Source organism: Crinia signifera, chromosome 1, assembly GCF_055691185.1.
Source record: "Crinia signifera chromosome 1, ASM5569118v1, whole genome shotgun sequence".
Taxonomy (NCBI): Eukaryota; Metazoa; Chordata; class Amphibia; order Anura; family Myobatrachidae; genus Crinia; species Crinia signifera.
This window is the reverse complement of record NC_139217.1, coordinates 303360982-303379622: the sequence shown is the minus strand read 5'-3', so window position 1 is coordinate 303379622 and position 18641 is coordinate 303360982. Positions and strand designations below refer to the sequence as shown.

At 40.6% G+C, this 18641-nt stretch overlaps 1 protein-coding gene across 1 annotated transcript in view; it reads right to left on the bottom strand.

The window, feature by feature from the left end:
* The window catches only part of MAMDC2 (MAM domain containing 2), a 107989-nt gene that overhangs the window by 40506 nt on the left and 48842 nt on the right, over positions 1-18641 (bottom strand). The window contains exons 3-6 of the mRNA XM_083158329.1: positions 4223-4491; positions 2036-2120; positions 925-1062; positions 332-588 (exon numbers count right to left, since the gene is read on the bottom strand). Coding sequence (XP_083014455.1) covers positions 332-588; positions 925-1062; positions 2036-2120; positions 4223-4491 — 749 coding nt within the window. The remainder of the gene's footprint in view (positions 1-331; positions 589-924; positions 1063-2035; positions 2121-4222; positions 4492-18641) is intronic.

Genomic DNA, 18641 nt, shown 5'->3' with positions numbered 1-18641 from the left:
CCTCAGGTCCTTTCATATTGCTGTGCCGTTTTAAATATTGCAATTTAATTTTGTTTATGTATTTTATGATTATGAACTTATATTAAATATTGCTTATTTTTATGAAATATTGTTCAGTGCTGCTTTTTATGCTTATGTGGTCTCCGCATTAGCATATCATTGTACTTTTTTTTTGTGAGGACTGACTACCCTCTAATCAAAGCAACTGCTACAAGAGAATACACCTCATACCAAGCGCTCAATTTGGTAACCTTGGTTACCCAGTTGCTATGATTATATGCGGTCTCCTCATACAGCTTGTTTAGACATGTACATTAACTGTGAGCCTTACCTCTACTGGGAACAATGCATTTAGGTCAACCTCAGCCAGATTCCATTCACCTTGCCTCACATTGTTCATTTTCCAGATTTCCTCATAGGAGCCGTGCAAGTCTCTTGTATAAACCATAAATACATTACTGCTTTCACGCTGAATTTGATAGTAAAAGGAAAGGCAGCCAGATATAGGTGTAACGATCATTGGGGACACTAACTGGGCTACTTCTTGGAACTGTTTGGCATAAACAGAGTCAACATACATGTAGTGCCCTATAAATAATCACAAATAAAAAAAAATGTAATGAAATAGCTTTTTAAAAGTGCTATGAAAATAAGAACTTTAGATGAAAGAGAATACAGATGATAGCCCTGACAACTACTGCCCTTTAGGGGCATAACTAGGCATTCCTAGGCCCCATAGCAAAAGTTTGCAAGGGGCCACCATTTAGCAACTGATGGTAATAAATGTATATAGCACATATAACTTAGACTGTAAAGATGGGCCCCCTTCAGCTCTGGGCCCCATAGCAGCTGCAACTCTTGCACCAATGGCAGTTATGCCCTTGCCTTTAGCCACTACACGTTATAGTTTTGTCCCCTACTCACCTAATTCACTCTGAAGTGTGTGGTCGCTAGGCATGACAGCCTGTGAATTTCTGATGTTGCCTCCTCCCACAAACCAGTTTACATTTGGGTTCCAGCTGTTCGTGTAACCACAGAGATGGTTTTCCTCAAAGTCACACTCTACAATGACACACAAGCTGTGTAAGGCTGTTATTATCTCATGGACATGGAGGAACACATTGGAGACATTAGTTGGTTCATGCAGTAAACTAAAAGCATCTGTACAGACGAGTTAACCACACCCCATAGAAATGCCTCATATTTATAGTTAGAAGTATCTTCATATGTCAGTTTGAGGCATTGTATAATTGAGATGTATACAAATCTGGTGCAAATGTAGGTTTTATTCAAGATTCCAAATGCATCTATAAATCAGATGTGTTGATAATGATGCCTGTCATATATTTGCTCCAGAGGCATCAATGTGCTCTGTTTTTGAATGCATATGTTAAGATCCCGCTTAGTACTCAGAGCCACCTGTCATGCCAAATAAGTACACAGCTTTTCCTCTTGTTGCCTTGTCGTGCCCAGTATGTACACAGCCACAGCTTCACCTCTTGTACCTATTACGTACACACTACTGACCGACTGACCTCGTGTGCCCACTAAGTACATGGCTACCCCTATTGTGCTTAGCTGCTAATGCTATGCTCACTAAATAAACACCTTATCCTCTTGTGCCCACTAAGAATAAATATTATACTTGAATCTACTGTAACTTAGTACACCACTTAGTATGTCTCTATGCTATGCCCACTAAGTACACCGCTTTCTCCTTTTGTGTCCACAAAGCACTTAGCTAGCCATGTTATTGTCACCAATATGGGTACCACTTCCCCTCTTGTCCTCACATTTAGTACACAGCTATCCCTGTATGTCCAATAAGTGCACAAAAACTTAAGTGTGTATTATCTCAATGTGACATCAGGGAAAATTAAAAATTAAAATACTGTAATAAAGAAACCGGACTATATCACAGAGAGCATATCACAGTGCTTCAGAGACATTAGTCTCTCTTTTCAGATTTTAAATAGCCATGTACACCGAACCAGCAACAAACATTTCAATTACATTCAAAGATTATTATACATACCAATGCAATACCCAGACGTCCTTTTTAATTCATAAATTGCAATGCTGCTATTTTCATCTGCACCAAGTATGCCTTCTAATATAATCTAGGATCAAAAAAATAAGACATTGACGCTAACATATTGTCAAAAACATTCTGTAGAAAATTGTATTTTATATTTGCCTACGGTACTCTTTCTGAATATAGCTCTTTGCATCAAAATGGCCCCAACTATTGGAGGGGGTTAGGCATAAAGAAGGGAGGGGCCCGTGTCGGGGCGAGATGATACTAGTTTATATTTATATATAAATATTCACAAAACTAAGCCTCTGTATCTTAACAGTAATCTGATTCCAATTCTTATTCATTGGTCTCCTCAGGATGTATGTCTCACAAATAATATACCTGCTTTAAACTATTTTTGTGAGAATAGTTCATCTGCCCTTTGGACCAGCTGGGTTTTTTTTTTTTAATCTGATGGCCAACCATGCTGTACCTACCAGAGAAGGGCGGGGGCCCAAAAAGACTTGAGTGTTCCAGGCTGATATTCGTGCCACCTTCACACCCCACCCCTTTTGCCTTTTCAAAAACACAGTCATGTAGGTTATAGATACACAATAAGTGCAAAATGGACGCATAGATTGTACATATGTACAACGTACAAAAAAAGTGTTTTTTATGCTTAGAAGTTTTATATCTAAAATGCCTTCTCAAATAAGCAAATGGGAAGTTTAATGAGCATTCCATTATACCAGCGGCATCTAGAGCACAAATTGCATGTATATTCTTTCCTGCTCAGGTGTGGTGTAAATTTGGATTTGAACAGAAAAGTCAGGTGCATCCAAGGTACAAGTGGAAATCAATGTAATATAATGGTCAGATGCATCAAGTGACAGTGGAGAGTGATAAACAAATAGCCAATCAGCCCCCAACTTTCATTTTTCAAACCCATCCTGTAACATGGTAGTTAGGAACTGATTGGCTGGTTGTTTATTACTCTCCACTTTATCACTTTCTGAAATTGAGTGCATAAGACCCAATGTTTGATATTGTCCAAAGTGAAAAGATATAGAAAAGATAGTTAAAGATATCACTCAGAAAGGGCATTCTGGGTGATATTTTTTACTATATCTTCTAGTGTGTACACTGAATTTCGTTAATGATGCTTGCTCCCACGCATTGTTAAATCATCCTGCATGTTCTGGTCCTCATTAATAATCCCGATCCCCCCTCATCCATGGCAAGTGTGTATGCAATTGTTAATGCCGACACCCTGCTGGGTACCCGTCGCCGCCAATATAGATTTTGGCATGGAATAACCAAATTTGTATGATGCTAAACATACATGTAAGATGACTTTAAGATTTTCTGTACAACTAACCAACAAATTTGCTGGTTGGAATGAAAATCTGGTAATGTATGGGAGCAAATGACAATCGACCTTATGCTCCTAAATGCTGGAAATAGGATAAAAATGTTTGTTTAGACACATTGTTTAAAGTAAAATGTTTGGGAACAATGGATAATTGCTACCTGCTCCCATCTATTTCCAGTTTTTCCATTTCAACTAGTGAATTGGTTGGTTGGACAGGAAATCTAATGGTGTACGGCCAGCTTAAGTAAGGTGTTAACTTTTCTACCAATCTTGGCCTATTTGCCTCCTCTCCCCAACTGCCACCACATCTCATCAGCACAAAACAAGCAAAATGCCTTTTATCATAAATTAAGCATGGCCATGAGTTTTGTGATACTGGTATAAAAAGCCATGTGGAAACTGTGTGAACATGTCTAACCAGCTGTCCCGCCAATTCTGCTTCTTTAGGCCTTGATCTAAATGTGTGACATATACAGTACCACATTGAGGTATTAATTAAATTAAACATTTAATAAATGTGACTGTATCTTTGTTGGCTAACAGTGGGGCAAACATTGCTTTAATGAACATATTAACATAGAAAAGGGGTGCTTACACATATTTGTATATAAGAATATAGGTAGATATACTGTATACTGTAGGTAAAACATGCAACAGAGTTGTGATCTCATAACCGATGACTGACAAACCTGGGCAAAGTGTATATGCAGCTGCAAGAAAATCTCTACTCTGCTTATGTGTTATAAAGTAACAAATAAGTTACTATACAAATTCATTAGAATAATGGCTTGCAACACGTGAATTTCCAAAATGACTTTGTATTGTTTGCTTACCTTGAACTTTTTTGTTGAATTTCTCAAATCAATGCTTGCTATTAACCAGCCATCTGATTGTTCCTGGGTTGACCATAGAAGGTAATCAAAACTCTCTCCATCAGGCCTGACAAAAACACTTAACATACTTGGATTGGGGGAGGATTCCAAACCAGTCATTTGGTAAACCAGTCTAAGGCAGCTCCATTCATCAAATTGGAGATCAGGACTCACAAGAACAGCCTTTTGCCCATGAAACCCTCGATATGTATCCACTGAGATATAATGACCTAAAAATAGAGGTGCAGCCTATCATTAACTTATCCAATATCATCATTAGCCACTTGCAAACATTAACTGCAGTGGAACCAACATGTTTTTTCTTTTTTACTCAATTTTAATTCTATTTTATCTCACCTTAACACAGAAAAGGTGTAGATAATAGACAAATGATTGTGATGGTATTATGAAAAAAACTACAAAATGCATACCCAAAAGAAAATTGCATTTGGTGGGAGACAGTAACCCTCAAGAAATATCTTGCTGGCCAATTGGTTCCTCAAGGTCTAAAATGTTATAAAAGGCCATCCTTCTACATTGCCACTAATGAATAAAAATGGCAAAATGTTCCCTTTCAAAGTACTTTTTCTTTTATCTCATTCATAGTAAAGGAGAGGTTAAATTAATTAAATGCTTTAGTTGAACAAACAGAAAAATTAGATTTATACTTTCAGATCTTTCGGATTACAAAGATCTAGCAAGATAACAACCCCCAAAAAATTATACAATACAAACTCATTTCTATAGCAACAGAAAATAATCAAGAAAGATTTAAAAAAAAAAAACCTAAGGGATGAAACTAGAAAATACCTTGTTTAAATTTCTAAATACTCCCTACAGACTATCCCTGAAGGTTCTAAACAACCTAAAGGATGGCCACAATTTCCACTGAAAAACTTTAAGCATCGAAAACAAGATAAGGCTCAATATGAACCTCCTCACAAAACAACACATGAAGACCTATGATTATTCATTCTGTAAACATTATACATACACTATATGGACAAAAGTATTCAGATGCCTGAGCATTACACCAGGGACCTTGTATTCAAATTCATATACTTTAACAAAAAGTTATTTCCCCTTTTGTGGCTATAAAAGCTTCCACTCTTTTTGGAAGGATTTCCACAAGTGGGAATTTGTGTCCATTCATTCAGTATAGCATTTATAAGGTAAGGCACTGATGTTGGATGAGAAGGCCTTCCTTGCAATCTCCATTCCAGTTCATCCCAAAGTGCTCGATGGGGTTGAGATCAAGGCTATGTGAGGGCCAGGCAAGTACTTCCAAACCAATGATGTGAGGCTTGCATGCAGCTTTTCAGCTATTGAATTGGAAACCCATTCCATTAAGCTCCCACTGCACAGTTTTTGCACTTACATTAATGCCAGTGGAATTTCAGAACTGTTCCAGCATTAGTCAGGAGATATGAATATGTTATGTATCTCAAATGTGACTTCCAGCTATGTTATCACAAATAAAACAAATTCTTGTTATTGTTGAAAGAAGGTAGCTGTTTAAAAAGACAAAACTAAGTGGATTCTGTTAAGTAAAGTGGCCTAGACTATTAAGGTACTGTACTTAAAATGGAGAAAATAATTACATTTTATCCATTTTCATTCATTGGAAAATTGGAGCCAACTCAGCTATAGCAAAGATTTTGGGGGGTATTCAATCTTCGGGTCACGGCAGACGAGCTTGCTCGCCCGCCGTGACCCAGTCCCGTTCTCGGTCAGCTCGACCGAGAACTTGCAGGCGGGCCGAGAAGGGGGCGTGCCCGCGAGTTGCGGCCGGGAAGTGACGAGATGCAGCCGGCAGCACGTCACTTCCCGGCTGTTCTCGGCAGAACGAGCCCGACAGCTAGAGATGTCGGGCTCGTTCTGCCAGGAAACCCTGTTCAATGCTGTCGGGGAAGACAGCATTGAATAGGGCCCGTCGAGCATCTCCCCCACGGGAGATGCTCGACGGCGATTGCATACCCCCCATAATGCGAAAATAGGTCTTGTGAGTACTCACACACCAATCTTAAATCCTTAGCAAGAAAAAAAAATATATATATTTGTGTTCCCCAGTGTTATTTATCACAAACAGTATTTAACGCTTTAACCCCTTCACGACATTTGACGTATATATACGTCATGGTCGGGAAGTACTTCCCGACACATGACGTATATATACGTCATGACTTCTAACTGTCACTGCGTCTAGAGACGCAGTGACAGTTAGGTGATGTCTGCTGTCCCTGACAGCAGACATCCCCCCTCGCCGCCCAGGGGGGGCAGGGGTGCCCCCCCCGGTCGGCGATCGCTGTGATTGGCTGTTCAAATCTGAACAGCCATTCACAGCGTTTCCTGTGTTACCGGCGGCTAAGCCGCTCGGTAACACAGGGATTCACTGGTGATCGGTGCTGTCAAGTACAGCACCGATCACCACCGATGTGCAGCCCCCCCTCGAACCCGCCGGGCACTCACCCGGCAGCGGCTCCCCCGGCTCCCCCGGAGCGTCTGGAGCGCACGCAGCGCTGCCCTCCTCCCCCCTCCCCCCCGCAGCAGCAGCAGCAGCATCAAGCTGCAGAAAAAGTAAAAAAATAAACATATGCACTGAAAAATATATTTATATATATATATATATATATATACACACACATATATATATATATATATATATGTGTGTGTATATATATATATGTATATATATATATATATATATATATATACACACATATATATATATGTGTGTGTGTGTGTGTGTGTATATACCGCACCGATTACCACCGATCGCCAGCCCCCCCCCCCTCCCACCCGGCAGCCCCCCTCCCTCCCACCCATCCGGCTACCGCAGTGCCAGCACCCCTCCCACCCCCCCGCCAGCCGCAGCGCCAGCCCCCCTCCCAAAGCTGGTGACTAAAATGGGGTCACTTGTGGGGGGGTTCCACTGTATTGGTGCTTCGGGGGTCTTGCTAATGCGACATAGCACCCACCATTCATTCCACCACCAAAAATCACTCCTTCCCTTCTGAGTCCTGCCATGCACCCAACTGGTATTTTTTGGTCACACGTGAGGCATTGCCGTACTCGGGAGAAATTGGGGCACAGATTTTGGGGTGCTTTGTCTCCTTCATTCCTTGTGAAAATGAAAAATTTTGAGCCAGAACTGCATTTTTCTGTAAAAAATTACATTTTTTTACACAAAAATGCAGATCTGGCTCAAAATTTTTCATTTTCACAAGGAATGAAGGAGACAAAGCACCCCAAAATCTGTGCCCCAATTTCTCCCGAGTACGGCAATGCCTCACGTGTGACCAAAAAATACCAGTTGGGTGCATGGCAGGACTCAGAAGGGAAGGAGTGATTTTTGGATTTTGCAGCACAGATTCTGGTTGAATGACCCCCGAAACACCCATACAGTGGAACCCCCCCCACAAGTGACCCCATTTTGCAAACTACACCCTTCAGGGAATTCATCAAGGGGTATAGTGTACATTTCAAACCCCCCGGGGTTTCACCAATTTTGATACAACTGAGCTGTGAAAATGAAAAATTATTTTTTTTCATTTTCACTGCCCAGTTGTACCACAATTGGTGAAACCCCTGGGGGTTTGAAATGTACACTATACCCCTAGATGAATTCCCTGAAGGGTGTAGTTTGCAAAATGGGGTCACTTGTGGGGGGGTACCTAACTTTTAGCATCTTATGGTGCCTAGAAACCTACATGGTGCCTAAAAAATAATCTCATAAAAAGGAGGCTCCAAAATCAAGTAGGTGCTCCTTCTATTATGAAGCCTGTGGTTTGGTCACCGTGCACACTAGGGCCACATATAGGATATTTATGAAAACCAAAGAATTGGGGGAATCAATTTTTAGTCACATTTCTCTAGTAAAATCTACTGTGTTCCTTAGAAAAATGTATTAAAATTGCAAATCTGCAAAAAAAATGAAATTTGGAAATTTCACCTACACTTTCTTTTAATTCCTGTGAAACACCTAAAGGGTTAACAAACTTCCAAAATGCTGTTTTGAATACTGTGAGGGGTGCAGTTTTTGAAATGGCATCATTTATGGGGGTGTCTCACATACAAGTCACTCAAAGTCACATCATAACTGACCTGGTCCCTAAAAAAAAACAGAGTTTGAAATTTTCTTGAAAATTTGAGAATTTGCTATTCATATTTGAAGCCTCCTAGTGTCCAAAAAAATGAAAATGAGGTTGAAATAATGATGGCAACATAAAGTAGACATATGGTCTATGTTAGTTATTCACTATTTTGAGTGGTAAGATTATTTGTCTCACAAGCAGAAAATTTAACATTTTGCAAATCGCAAAATTTTCCATTTTTTTACGACATTTTGGTATTTTTCACAAAAAAACACAGACTGTATCGACGAAAATTTACCACTAACTTGAAGTACAATGTGTCACGAGAAAACAATCTCAAAATCACTGGGATAAGTAAAAGCAAAAAAAAGTTATCCCCACTTAAGTGATACATGCCAGATTTGAAAAAAAGGGCTCTGTCAGGAAGGCAAAAACTGGCTCTGTCATGAAGGGGTTAAGTGCAAACATCTATGTGAGCAATGTTCAAAATATCCGTTGAAAATGCCACCGTCGCTCACAAATTAAAATAAAAATGTTGTGTAAAAAAAATATTATATTTCCTATATAAGTTAAACATTACATGTCATTATGATGAATAAAAAAGTTATTTTGGCCATTTTCACACATCCAATTTTGACAAATTCACATGACACTTAAAAGGTTAAACTAATACAAGATACAAACTTCATTATACAGTTTGAGTATCCCATATCCGAATATCCGTTATCTGAATTATTCCGAAAACCATACACTCCAGAAAGTGGCAAAAAAAATTTTTTTTTGCTAAAAACTCACTGGGGACATCTGTAACAGCACTACTGATGACATGATATGTAACTGGCACTATATATGTACAAGAAAATGATTGCTTAGCATTCAAATTCAATATCTGAGATAGCACACAAATTTTGTTTCATGTTTTGAAACCTTGTTCTTCGAACAAATAAAATATATTTGTGTGTATTTTATGTGGTTGATTTGTTTATACAGCATAAATGCAAGATACTTCAAAATACATAATTGAAATATTGAAATATTCCAAAATACTTAATAATCCGTTATCCAAAATTCTCCTGGTCCCGAGAATTTTGTATACGGGATACTCAACCTGTATATGAATAAACTACAAAACACAAATTCCACTAAGTACAGTCTCACAAACATAAAAGATTGCAACTAATAAAAGTCACAGGCTCCATTAGGTATAAATGATTGCAATACACAGGAGTAAATGTAATATCCTGATCTCATTTATAACAGCATGTCAAAAGTGAGACATGCAGCTTTTGTTCATTCCACACATAGGGGTTTATTCTAGTTCATTCTTTCTGACAAAATCCTTCTTAGATGGACAAAACCATGTGCACTGCAGGGGGGCAGATGTAACATGTGCAGATAGAATTAGATTTGGGTGAGTTATTTTGTTTCTGTGCAGGGAAAATACTGACTGCTTTATTTTACACTGCAATATAGATCTCACTTTGAAGAAAAACCCCACCCAAATCTAATTCTCTCTGCACAAGTTACATCTGCCCCACCCGCAGTGCACATGGTTTTGTCCATCTAAGAAGGATTTTGTCAGAAAGAATGAACTAGAATAACCCCCATAGTTACCTTACCAGATGCTACATTGATCCCAATGGACACAACCCATTATCTGCATTTGGCTGAATCATCAGCTAACTTCCTGTCACAAAAGCTTCTCATATGTAAGACACAGCTGTGCAACAGGCTGGCGGTTTTTCTATCTTACATTGGGCCAGATGTATCAAGCTTGCAAAAGTGATACAGTGGAGAGTGATAAACAACCAGCCAATCAGCTCCTACCTGTAACATGAAAGTTAGAAGCTGATTGGCTGGGTGTTTAACTCCACTTTATCACTTTTGAAGCTTGATACATCTGGCCCAATGTAAGAAAATGTAAAAGTACTTAGAAACAGAGCACAGAGAATGGGTGTGGCAGCAGGGGTGGGTGCTATATCCACATTTCCCCCTTGAAATGGGACCCAGTATTTAAAACTGGGGAGTGTGGAGGGAGGTCAGTCAGTTGCAATGCAAGTAGTTATCCTCTTCCAGGGGCCTTACGCAGCAACAATAGGCTGCATGGATCCTGTATTCTGCTTATGGCCCTTACTCTATTCTCAAGCATAGGTTGGACCTGCAGTGTCTGCTGCAACCTAAATGCTGTATAGCAGCAACAAGAGGAATGCATGAGGATCTTAACAGGTACATTAGTTAGGTATATTGGGGTATAGGAGGATGGGTATAACTTATGGGAGTATATTAAGAATAAGGTAAATGCTTTAATAAGGTTAAATTAGATTGAGACTGGCTGAGGTAATTGGAGCTATAATGTACTGCTTTGTGGTGTATGGTAGTAACTGAAACATTTAGTACTGTATGGCGGTCAGTGAAACTCTGTGCATTATATGGTGGTCACTGTGATGCTCTCTCTATATTATGGTGGTCACTTCAATGACCTTCAAATCTTGAAAGAGTGGAGTATGCATGCTCCTAAAAGACACAGACACTTAGGGGGTGATTCATTAAGACTTGGGCGGGGCAGAAATCGGCCCCGTTCTGATGTTGGGGGGGGGGGGGGTCTGCATATGTGCAAGCGCATATTTGTGCATGTGCAGACCCTGGCAATGAATGGCTTCGGCAAGTCACACACTCACCGGGCCGTTCATTGCGGGGAGGGAAGGACGGGGGCAGAATCGGGCTTTCCCATGGGAGCACAGGCAGGCTGATGCCTGCCGGGGCGTGCGGCTAATGTCACAGGACGTCAGCGCCCGCCCCCTCTTCGGACACCAAGGAAATAAAAGTCAGTTGAGACTGACTTTTATTTCTGAAGGCAGGAGAAATCGTACTCATTACAACCTTTCATGTGTAATTATTATCCCTCCTTTTAGCCTCCCAAAGCGTTGCTCACCATGTCAGAGTTTCTCCAGGAAAACTAGACTTGGCATAGGACACGTGCCTTCCTTTATCCCATTAAAAATCATGCCTAGTTAATTAAAAAACCATAAATATACAAAAACTCAGAATAATAAAAGCCTAGGTAAAAACTACTGTTTTGAGAATTCTAACAATTACTCACGTACTAGAAGAAATAATATACTTTCTTATGTGATTTACATGAATATTAAATGTCACTTTGTTTTGTGACCCGTTATATGAGCACTTGGTCTTAATAAAGACATTGCAAATGAGTTCTATTTTACAGTAAATTGGGGGCAGCCATATAATATTTAGAGGTGTCATATACAAAGTTACTTTTGATGGAACTTGCCACGTTTTCTAGCTGGGAGTTATATAAAAAGACTCATGAACACACAATTATATATGGGCCCAAAATACGCCTTACGTAATTTTGCTTTCCAAAAACACTTCCTGATAACAAGTGGTGAAACTGGCAACCACTAGCATCAAATTTTAAGACTGACTTTACAGACATGTCAAAAAACAGATGTACAGTAAGTATAGGGAACAAGAACTTCATTTAAAATTATATAAATAGCTATGGTAAGGTAATAATTTGAGACTATTTCATCTTTTTTATACTTTTGAATTTCTTCTGTTTCTTGGAATTTAACAATATGTGCTGTATATCTGAAAACAAAACCACATTAGACATTGATATTTCAATTTGATTTTATTAACTTAATATCTCACCTAACCCCCTTGAACTTTCACAGTGTATATGCAGTAGAGACTAGAGATGTCTTCATCGTCTAGACTAGTAAAGCTTAAAGAATCATGTGTTAAATATGATCAATAAACTTGCTCTGTTTTTGGGTTTTTCTATTTCTTAGGATTGAGGCATGGCAGAATTCTGTGGACTCTCTCTCAATTGGCATTCACCTTCCAGCCCTTTCCCACATGCTTTGAAACCCTCATTCATACCTTGGCAGTTGGGAAGGAAGGGTGGTGGCATAATCTTTGGCTGTTTTCAGTCTTGGAGTGTCGTGCAGGGCAGTGGCATCAGAGATGATGAACATGTAAGAGGCTCAACCATATCAGTGGCCTGAGCCCTGCATGGGAGCATTAAGAATACTGGATTGGTGACAGTTACTGTACCTTTTCGTTGCATTAGGATATATGCTCTAGATATGTCTAATGATAGCACCAGTTGTGAGGTAACCATAGATCTAGAGAGGTAATGATTATTCCTGATTGTTGTACCTCTACAGCTATGCACACGGACTAGTGACACACTCAAAGTACAATGGGAAAAACATAACATCTAACGCACACACATTCACACAACAAAAAGGCACAAATTACTAAAACAAGGCAACTATGCAACATGAGTACCCTACTTACCAACTTGGCTGTCCCCCCAGACAACACATTTGGGCTCTGGGGGTGTGTGTGCAGGAGACTTGCCTGTCTTTCCAATGGACTGGGTGCACCACCCAATTTTTGGGAGCCTCTCAGCCATTTCAGGAGGGTAGGCAAGTATGATGAGTACTAATTACCATAAAATCAGCTGCAGGCAGACCAAATACAGCTGCATCCTGTGAATGAATTGCAAATATAATGCAACTATGTGCTCAGTGGCGTAACTACTGTAAGGCAGCCTTAGGATGCACTGACATGCTGCTGCCTGCCACTGCCCACTGGCTGAGCATCGGTGGCGAGTCAGCCGCAGTGCCAAGTGAATCAGCAGTGTCTGCTGGTTTCTCTTCCTCTATCGTGCTTCAGCTTCTCTGTTATGTATGTGATGTCATCACCTCATGCTGGGGAAACATGCTAAGGAGGAGCTCGGGGAGGAAGTCCACAAACTTTTTGGCAGGGGTTAGCAAAATTTATAGTTACGCCACTGTATGTGCTCATCCTGATGTAGACGCATTTATGTGATTATACCTACATGCTTTTTTTTCCATACAAGAGAACAGCAGTCAACATTATTTTCCCAATGCTATATGCTGTGGATCGCTCTAGAATGCAGAGGCGTCACTGGGCATTTTGACATCCAAAGCACACACTACAGTACTCCCTACCCACCCAAAAAGGGAATGTAGCCTAATATAAAGGGACTCGATCTAGGAGAAATCCTTGTTATGTCACTTCTGGGCCTGTTCAGCTTGCCCCGGTGATGCTGACTTTCCCCAGAGACAGTGCTTTCTGCAGTGCTTGCTCTTCCTTTGTGACAGGAGCCAAGTGCTGCAGGAGAATATGACACTGCAGCACCAGACTCCTGTCACCTCCTCACACCCATCTTGGGACACCACTTCCAGAATGCATACACACACATAACAGCAGGGCTAGCACTACCCACTCAACGAAGGATGTGTGCTCAGTTGTTCCTGCTGGCTGCCACTGCCTGTCAAAGGGTAGGACAGGCAGTGGCACCAGCAACTAGAAAATCCTCCCAACTTAGTCCCATTAAGCAATAGGCAGCGGGTCCAGAAAAGGGGCAGGGCTATATGGGACAGAGGGGCCTGGCTAAATGTCACAAATGGGCATAGCTACAAAAGAGAAAGTTTGATGTATAACAGAATAGAGAGTAGAACTGACTAGAGTTGAGCAACTCGCCTCATTTCTTTGAGCAGCTCTGAATGGTTCATCTTATGGAAAAGAGCCGGTTCTTTGGGACGGCTCACAGCACACTGATAATAGGAACCCCATGCCCATGATTGCTCTTTACATGGTACTGTGTTAACCAGGTCCATAAAAGTAGTTAGTATTCTTAAAATACAACATAACCATGATGGAAACAGACAGGCCTATTTTTTTATTTTTATTTTAAAAGACAGCACACTGCGGAACCTTCATTTTCACCATTTTGATGTATCCCACTCTATATGAGCTCATGTTTATTTGAAAAATGTATGTATTTAAAAATGTGTTATTAAACATTTCAGCTCTCCATGTTCCTTTGTATGAGAAGAAGAATGTCTCTGTCACTGGCTGCCCTAGCTGGTACACTGGTACAGTTGAACTAAACAGTGAGCAGCGGTTCCTGGAGCATGACAGTTCTTCACTAACAGTTATTGGAAAAGAACCGACTCCCTCCAGAAACCACCACTCAGCGCTCACTGTTCACTGTCTGGTGACTCATCAGACTGTGAGCGCTGAGCAGCAGTTCCTGGAGCGAGGTTCTTTTCCAATCACTGTCAGTGAAGAACCGTCTCGCTCCAGGAACCACCACTCACTGTCCCTTATTCTGGTTCACTTGCAAAGGCAAATTCCTTCTCAAATGGACAAAACAATGTGCACTGCAGGGAGAAGATGTAACATGTGAGTTATTTTGTTTCTGTGCAGGGAAAATACTGAAAATGCTTTATTTTTACACTGCAATATAGATCTCACTTTGAAGTAAAATCCCACCTAAATCTAATTCTCTCTGTACAAGTTACATCTGCCCCACCTGTAGTGCAGATGGTTTTGTACATCTCTCAGTGGTGTAGCTAGAAATTTTTCTCCAACCTACCACAAAAAAATCTAGGCGAGGCAATGGACTACGGGCGCCGCTGGCTGAGCTGACAGGCAAGCCAGGCAGCAGTGAGCGCTGAGCTGGTCATGCCCTGTACATATCTAATGAGCGGGGACCCAGTGCAGTGCATATTGAATGAGCGTGGCGGGGACCTGCTCATTAAATATACACTACGCTGGTTCCCCGCTTATTAGATATGCATGGAGCAGGATCAGCTCAGCGCTCACCGCTGCCTGGGTCACCTGTCAGCTCAGCCAGCGGCGCCCGTATTCCATCGCCTCGTCCAGATTTTTTTGTGGCAGATGGGAGGAAAATTTCTAGCTACGCCACTGAGAGATGCACAAAATATCCACTAAATATCGCTCACATTTATTACATAACTTTTATACAGCTTGCAGCTGCCAGACTTTTAACTAACCAGTCCCGTGCCAGCCACATAACTCCCGTTCTCTACGCCGCCCTTCACTGGCTATCTGTAAAATGGCGAATCCTTTTCAAGATTGGCTTACTCACTTTCATGGCCCTACATGACCAGGGCCCAAGGTACCTGCAGCAGCTGCTGATCCTTTACTGTCCTACTCGATTACTTCGATCCATTGAAGGAGGACTACTGACAGTACCCAGAATTTACCTGAATTCATCTGGGGGTCGAGCTTTCAACTTTGTTGCTCCAACTCTATGGAACTCTCTTCCTCGCACAGTGCGAGAAGCGCCCACTATAGAATCCTTTAAAAATAGACTAAAGACATACTTATTTACTCAAGCATTTCATTGACATCTACTGTTAAGCTTGTTATGTATTCTGAGCTGTAAAGACAATGGTAAAGCACTTTGAGTCCTATTGGGAGAAAAGTGCTATATAAATATCATTATTATTATTATTATTATTATTATTATTATAACTTCAAATAAAAAATGTTATGTAAAAAAAACATAATATTTCCTATATACTCTAAGGTAAGCATTATAGGTCATTAGGATGAATAAAAAAAATGGCATGCCAATTTTAACACCTATTTTGATAAATTAACTTAATAAAAGAGGTTAATTGGTCTTATCTTCCAAGCAAATTAGTGTTGACCAGGACAAAGTAGTGGGATTGAAAGTACCACCAAAATCAGTAGTTGGGAGTTTGTTTTAAAAGGAGATGATAGAGTCTCTAGGAAACTTCCTAAGATAAAGCCCAAGACTAAAGGCCCCCAACTGGGCTGATATCTCCCAATTCCGTCGGATCAGGCTGAGAAATCGAGTGAAATTGGCCCAAATCGCATGTCTTTGACATTGCATCTGATCCAATGCACTCTCCAATCCATCCAATTATCTTAGCTGTGACATTATAGCAAACACTCCACCCATTCAGACCATTATGGACATGGAGGAGCAGTAGATAGCAGTCTGACAGGGAAAAAGTGGTTAGCTGCTTATCAATCCATGTCTGTTGTCAGCACTCCAATGGCATCATTGAAATGATGGTTTTCCCTAATTCAGTGTATACTATACTTAACAAATGTGGTAAGTTCCTCTCTGGGAGTCCCGCGGTGAGGACAGGGAGTGCAACCCCCTCCTTACAGCTTTGCCTATATTTCTAGACTTGTGTCATTTGGGGTAGGACTGCAAAGACCTGAATGCACCTGGATGGCCTGCCTACATTCACCAATAAGATTGTGGTAGAATTGTGCACTTGTCCCCACGATCTGAGAGATTCAGGAGTCTTTCAGTGGGTCAAGTAGAGTAGGAACATATGGTTAAGTGTTTTGCTGTAAAAGTAAAAGCTCAATAAACCATGCCAGAATTTACATACTTCAAAATGAGGAACTGTTTAGAGAAGCGCTTTGAATAAATGCACCAGCTCTTCATATGATGTAAGCAAAATATTTAATGATATCCATGTTACTTTTAATAACCAGATATTAATCTGTGTTCCCTTTTGAAATATTATAGGGTTTGATGTACACATATGTCTTAAAAAAAACCAACATATATATATATATATATATATATATATATATATATATATATATATATATATATATATATATATACATAAATATTGGGGGCTCATCACTCAGCATAATAAACTAACTCACCTTAATATACAAATAATCAAATAAATAATGGGGTTATAGTTCATGAAATGATCAATGCAGTTGTTAGTGTAGGACTTGCAGTGAAATGGGGTCCCTTGGTGATGGGCTGCAAGCTTAAATGCATTGATCAATTCATGAACTAAAACCCCATTATTTATTTGATGATTTGTATATTATGGTGAGTTAGTTTATTATACTGAGTGCTGAGCCCCCTGTATTTGTATTTACTAGAGTGTGTGGTCACAGGCCACTGCACCCCACCCTGGGAAGTGTGGATGCTGTTTGCACCTCATTCGTAGGAATGGGGTCCCTTGGTGATGGGCTGCAAGCTTAGATGCATTGATCAATTCATGAACTATAACCTCATTATTTATTTAATTGATTATTTGAATGTTAAGGTGAGTAAGTTAGTTTTATATATATATATATATATATATATATATAAACAATTTAAAAGGAAATGAGATCTAATTAATCTCCTGCAGTGTGTTGTATGCTATTTAATTTAATTATCATTCTACTATTTCTGATCCACCTCTTCATCTCATCTTATTTATGGGTATTTACAATAACAATAGGACAGACATTCAAGACGAGCAGCTATCCAGCTGGCCAAACATCCACCACAGGCAGTGCACCAAACGTGACTCCGTGTCATGATGTGATCACCATACTCCTCAACAAGTTGGCAATGAATTTCAGCTGTTGAAGTGCCCTTTAGATGCAAAAATATGATCACACTTTGCACCTCATGCCAGTCATACTGTCCCGCCATTTTACATCTGATGTTGTGACAGTATGACTGGCATGAGGTGCAGTCTAATGGCCGTGAGGGAAAGCAGTGATCCACCTGCCATGTATGGCCTGGCATGAGATTAGAATGCAACAGAGAATGTTACACACATTAGAGGTAGAGGTTATCTTATACCCCTTTCAGACATGCGACCCAGCATTTACCTGGAATTTTGAGTGCCAGGTCATTTTGCCGGGAGCAGCCTGACACACTTTCACACTGAACAGCAAATTACCGGGTAAAAATTTTAACCTGGTATTTTGCTGAATTACAGGGGTATTTCTTCAGTGTGAAAGGGTCAACCCGGGTTCACAAATCCCAGGTCACCTGGTCGACGACCAAGATTTAAGACCCGGGTTGACCCTTTCACACTGAACAAATTAGCAGGTAGAACTGCTTTACCTGGTAATTTGAAGTGATGTGAAAAGGGTATTGCATATTAACCCTTTGAGTGGCAAGTAAATTTGTCAAAATCGGTGTGAAAATTGCAAGCAAACATTTTTATTAATCATAATGACCTGTAATTTTTACCTTATATAGGAAATATAATCTTTTTTTACATAACATTTTTTATTTGAATTTATATAACAAATGTGAGCGTCTAGCATTTTAACCCCTTGAGCGGTATGCCCGGAAATTTTCCGGGCATACCACTAATATTCAATAGGTGCGCAGCAGTGGTGTCCAGGTGTGCACCACTGGCGCAGCACCTCTAGAGGCCATCCCTGTTACTGCCATAGAGTCCCCCCAGTCCCCCCCCCACACCTTTCCTCCTTCGAATGGCACACCGGAGCTCCCCTGAGCCGCTCGCCAGCCAGCCGTCACTCAGTTTACAGTGACGTCGGTGGCAGGCTCGGGTATGCTCGGCGCGGCTCGGGGGGGGATTCGGGAGCGCTCAGGCACCCGAGTCCTCCCGAGCCGCCGCAAACATCCCCCAGTCTGCCGCCAATGTCACTGCTAAATG